The sequence below is a fragment of the Hydra vulgaris genome, chromosome 08 (assembly GCF_038396675.1).
Source record: "Hydra vulgaris chromosome 08, alternate assembly HydraT2T_AEP".
Classification (NCBI taxonomy): domain Eukaryota; kingdom Metazoa; phylum Cnidaria; class Hydrozoa; order Anthoathecata; family Hydridae; genus Hydra; species Hydra vulgaris.
Genome location: NC_088927.1, coordinates 44,184,485 through 44,190,056, shown reverse-complemented (window position 1 = coordinate 44,190,056; position 5,572 = coordinate 44,184,485). Strand labels below are relative to the sequence as shown.

Sequence of the window (5,572 nt, the reverse complement as noted above, 5' to 3'; positions counted from 1 at the left end):
GCTGTATTTTTTTTCGAGGTGACGATGAAGTCCGCTTGTGTTTCCATCTTTTGTTTTCAAAGACTTTTTGCACGCCTTGCATTCAGCACCGTCACTTGTTTTTTGAAAATATCTCCAGATTTTGTTTTTTGTTGGTGACATTTTTAATCGTTGAAATGAGGCAAGAATATTTCTTTTCAATATGAACAATATGTGTCAAGTTGAATTCCACTGGTAAACTAATAAAATTAAATCGAAAGTGCACCATTTTAAACAAAATGTTTTTGTATTTAAAATTTAATTAAAAATATTTAAAATCTAATTAAAATTTTTTAATTAGATTTTAAAAAAAAATCTAATTAAAAAATCCAATTAAAAATCTATTTAAAAATTTAATTTGTTTTTGTCAAAAACAAATTAAATTTTTAATTAGATTTATTAAAATCACGGAGTCAAAATATTAATTAATTAAAAAAACAAATTATTAAGCATTTTTTAAATTATAATAATTTTTAATTTGGAAAACAATATAATATTTAAGTCTCGTTCTACTTCTCGCGAGAATTTTCTATTTCTCGTTTCTCACGAGAAGTCCCGTTTCTCACGAGAAATGAGAACGAGACGAGATCTCGCTTCTTGTTAATGTTAGTGTATTTTACAAAGAGAGTGCTCAATGTTCTTAAAGAACAGATCGATACTAACTTATATATATATATATATATATATATATATATAATATATATATATATATATATATATATATATATATATATATATATATATATATATATATATATATATATATATATATATATATATATTAAAATATTTTAAATGAAAAAATACAACTTTATAATGGAACTTGAAGTTTCATGGCACTCGGCAATCATCAGCCATATTATTTCATATTATATATATGGCTAATATGGAATAATATGGCTGATGATTGCCGAATGGCATGAAACTTCAAGTTTCATTATAAAGTTGTATTTTTTCATTTAAAATTTTCTAATATTATTTGATCTATTTTTTTCAAAAAGATATTGGTCACTCTTAAATAGACGAAAGTTGTATTTCCACCAGTATACAACATTTATCAATAAATGTATACATATATATATATATATATATATATATATATATATATATATATATATATATATATATATATATATATATTTTAAATGACGACATCTTGTATGAGAGTGGAATAAATTTAATATAAGAGCATCAATAAATACGAATTCTCTCAATACTAATTTTTTTATTTTTTTAAGAAATTTTCGCTAGATTTCTGATACTAGCATCTTCAGCTTTAATTACAAATTATTAATTGAATTAAATTACATTCAAACGGTAACGTCACATTTAAATGGCTTTTTTAAATTGCGCTTTTATTGGGCTTCTTTAATATTACGTAGGTATAAAAAAAATGGCGTCCAGAATTGCGTCTCTACATATTGACCATCATCTAAATTCGTACATCCATTTTTAGGTCCGCATTTGTTGAACTGAATTTCGATTGCCTCTCAAACTTTTCTTTCAAATTTTTTGGGTTCTACTTTTAACGTCTTTACTTGATCCCATTTTATACTACATGAACATTTAATTTTATGATGTCCAATTGCAGATTGTTCTAATTTTTCTTCAAAAACATTTTTTTGGTGTTGTTTTGTTCTTGTAGCTATTTTCATCTTTGTTTCGCCAATGTATTTTTCTTCACACTCGCATTCTATTAGGTATACTCCGGGATGGCTATTTGATGGTAGTTTTGTTTTGTTGCGTGAAGTTAGCAAAGATTTAAGATTTGCACTAGATTTAAAGACTGCTCTGTAACCTGCTTTCCTAAAGATTTTTCGAAGTTTTGGTGATAATATTGGGATCCATGGTAGTGATATAGTTGGCATGGTTGCTTCGTTGTTAGATAAAATTATTTTATTATTTGAGTGTTGTTTTTTTATAACAATATTTGCAAGGTTTTGTATTTTTTTCTTTTCATATCCATTTTCAGCAAACACATTTATTAGGAAATCAATTTCTTTATTTAAAAATTTTTCAGAGCAAATTGATAAAGCTCTATGAATAAATCCTTTAAATATTCCTTCTAAGATTTTTGGATCGTGGTTTGAATTCGGCTTAACCTGAATATTTGTTATTGCTTTTTTTCTATGAATGTTAAAATCATAATTACCTTTTCGATTATTGGTTATTTGGATGTCTAAAAAATTTAATCTTTTGTTTTCATCTTTCAATTCAATTGTGTATTTGATGGCATGATGTTGACTGTTTAATATTTGTTGAAAACGGATGGCATTATATTTATTTGTAAATCTTGCGTGGCTATCATCTACGTACCTGAAAAACGATTTTATTTCTAACGGTGGATTAGAATGAAGCGCAATATCAATTGCTTTATTTTCAAAAAATTGCAGGAAACCTTCCGCAAGTACTACCATGAGTGAAAGTCCTATTGGAGCTGAATCTACAAGCTCGTGAATTTCTTCATTCCATAAAAAATAATATTTATATAAACACAGTTCTATTAGTGATTTTATTTCTGAAACGCTTAGTTTTGTTAGTTTATTTAAATTTGGGAAGTGCTCTAACATATCAAGAAGAATTCTTGTAGCCTCTCCCAGAGGAATTGACGAATATAAATTGACAACGTCATAAGATACCTGTATTTCATTGTTTGATATATCCCAAAGCTTAGCAGTTTTTAGAAAAGTTGACGAATTTTTTAACTTTGTTATGTTTTTATCTAAAGTTGGTTGAAATATATTTACTAGATATTATGATATTCCATAACTTGGTGTTCCGATGGTTGAAACTACTAATCGCATAGGGTATGATTTTTACGGTTTATGCGCTATAATTACACCATACATACATAGCGGTACTGGGTCGCTTGGGTAAAGACTTTCATACTCTTTTTTGGTAAATCGCCCTTTTTTATTCAATTTTGATAGGTAAGTTCTAATTTTAGTAGCAAATGTAATGGTAGGGTCCTCTTTAATTATCTTTGTTTTGCCAATCTCTTGACGAACTTTGTCAATGGCTTTGTGGTGTTCTATTCTAACAAAGCCTGCTCCTTTATCAAAAGAGTATATATCAATGTTTTTGTCCTCTTTTATTTGTTTCAATGCTTCCCTCTGTTTATAATTTAAATTACTGTTTTTTTGTGGTTAAAGCATTTTAAGTTGCCTCAACACGTTTCTGCGTAAGTCTTGTGAACTCTCAATTTTGTTGGTAAAATCTAGTTTTAACGCAGTGGATTCTGTTACTAAAATAATGTCTAAATAGGGTATATTTTGTATAGTTGGAACAAATTTAGGTCCTAGTTTCAAAAGATTTCTGTGGTTTTCAGGTATTTCCGTTTTACATAGGTTTAACACGACATCTTTAAGAAATGAAGGAGTCTCAGCTTTTTCTTTTGAATTTATATTTTTCAAGATATTAAATTTTTTGATCAGACGATATTTAGATTTAACAAACATTTTTTCTTGGGATTTTTCAGTAACGTTTTTGACAGATTCATAATCATCTTGAGTTAACTTTTTATATAAATAGTTTTGGATATCTTTTACAAATTTTATTTGATTAAAATAACCATATCAATATTTTTGTAGTAAATAAAGTTTCACGATAAATAAAGTTTTATGCTAAATAAAGTTTAATTCCTTTTTCTTTTTTTTTTTACAGGTAGTAATATTTTGTTTTGACAATTTGATTTTCTTAGAAAAATAAAAAAAATTAGTATTGAGAGAATTCGTATTTATTGATGTTCATATATTAAATATATATATATTTATATATATATATATATATATATATATATATATATATATATATATATATATATATATATATATATATATTTATATATATATATATATATATATATATATATATATGTATGTTTGTATAAATGTATATATATATATATATATATATATATATATATATATATATATATATATATATATATATATATATAGATAGATGTATATATATATATATATATAGATAGATGTATATATATATATATATATATATATATATATATATATATATATATATATATATATATATATATATATATGTATGTTTGTATAAATGTATATATATATATATATATATATATATATATATATATATATATATATATATATATATATACATTTATACAAACATACATATATATATATATATATATATTTATATATACATATAGATATAGATATATATATATATATATATATATATATATATATATATATATATATATATATATATATATATATATATATATATATATATATATATATATATATATGTATATATCGTTTAATCGTTTGTTTTTTTTAAAGTTGTTATGTATTTAATACGAAGTATGTCATTAAACGAATATTATAAAATTAAGGTTGTATTTTATTAATGTCTCTAATCTATATATTTTTCTTAATTTATATATTTAATTATATTTATGAGTTATTTATTATGCGTTTATATGCGTTAAGGTTTTATTGATTTATATTTTAAAAGTCTGTAAATGTTTTTCATATATAATGTGTTTCTACGTTTGTGATGTGTTATATTGTTATGTGTTAGTAATTTGTAACCCCTATAACATTTTAAAGTTACGTTACGTCTTAATCGGTTACAATTGGTAACAAGGTTACATTCTCGAACTTTTAATTAAATATAAAGTAAATAGACTTGATAATGCAGTAAATGTTTGTTTTATATTGCCGTATTGCTAAAAATCATCTTTTATTTTATTTTTATTGTAAAATAGCTTCGTCTCAATTGGTTACTTTGTCACGAAAAAAAAAAATTCTCAATTCGCAACGTTACGTCTCAATTAGTTTTCTTTTTAACTTTATAAAGTATAATCAAATAAGATGTAACGTAACGTTACTAAATATAGATTCGAGACGTAACTAAACTACGTGACGTAAATGGATTTTTTTAACGTAACATTATGTCTTAATTGGTTACACTCTAACAAGAATCAAGATAGACGTAAGGTAACGTAAAATAAATTAAATTTGTGACGCGTTAAATTCGCGAATTGGTGTTGCTTATGTGTGTGGTTTATCCTCCTCCGGCTATTTACCATATAGAGGCCACATTACCAAGGACCGCAAAGACGAGTTCGGCTCCAAAAGGAGCGTCATAACCAGCTCTACAAACCAAGAGTAAAGTGATTTTAGGAAGAACGAAGATATGTTAGAGTAATAGATAGAAGTAGTATATTTAGAAAGATAGCATAGAGACAGCGGACAGGATTGCACGCGGTGTTAGAAGGTGCAATTAAAATTTGTTCGTTAATTAATTTTAAAATTAATACGTAACATTACGTTATTAATTTACATACGTAAATTAATAACGTAATTTACGTAATAACGTAAATTAATACGTAACATTACGTTATTAATTTACATACGTAAATTATTAACGTAATGTTACGTATTAAATTCAAAATTAATTCGCGAACAAATTTTAATTGCACCTTCTAACATCGCGTGCAATCCTGTCCTCTGTCTTTATGCTATCTTTCTAAATCGACTACTTCTATCTTTCACTCTAA

General features: G+C 24.5%; 1 protein-coding gene across 1 annotated transcript; it reads right to left on the bottom strand.

Annotated features, from left to right (window-relative positions):
• Positions 1-1,508: 1,508 nt before the first annotated feature.
• LOC136083326 (uncharacterized) lies at positions 1,509-5,114 on the bottom strand. Its single transcript, XM_065802723.1, has 4 exons — positions 5,099-5,114; positions 3,264-3,559; positions 2,870-3,131; positions 1,509-2,740 (listed from the first exon to the last, which is right to left on the bottom strand). Exons 1-4 carry the CDS (start codon positions 5,112-5,114, stop codon positions 1,509-1,511), a joined length of 1,806 nt encoding a protein of 601 aa, XP_065658795.1.
• Between the last annotated feature and the right edge of the window lie 458 nt (positions 5,115-5,572).

Coding starts and splice junctions, on each gene's coding strand:
- LOC136083326 (XM_065802723.1), bottom strand. Junction 3,132..3,263: donor CCTATTTAGACATTATTTTA/GTAACAGAATCC, acceptor AATTATAAACAG/AGGGAAGCATTGAAACAAAT. Junction 2,741..2,869: donor AAGCGACCCAGTACCGCTAT/GTATGTATGGTG, acceptor AACCAACTTTAG/ATAAAAACATAACAAAGTTA.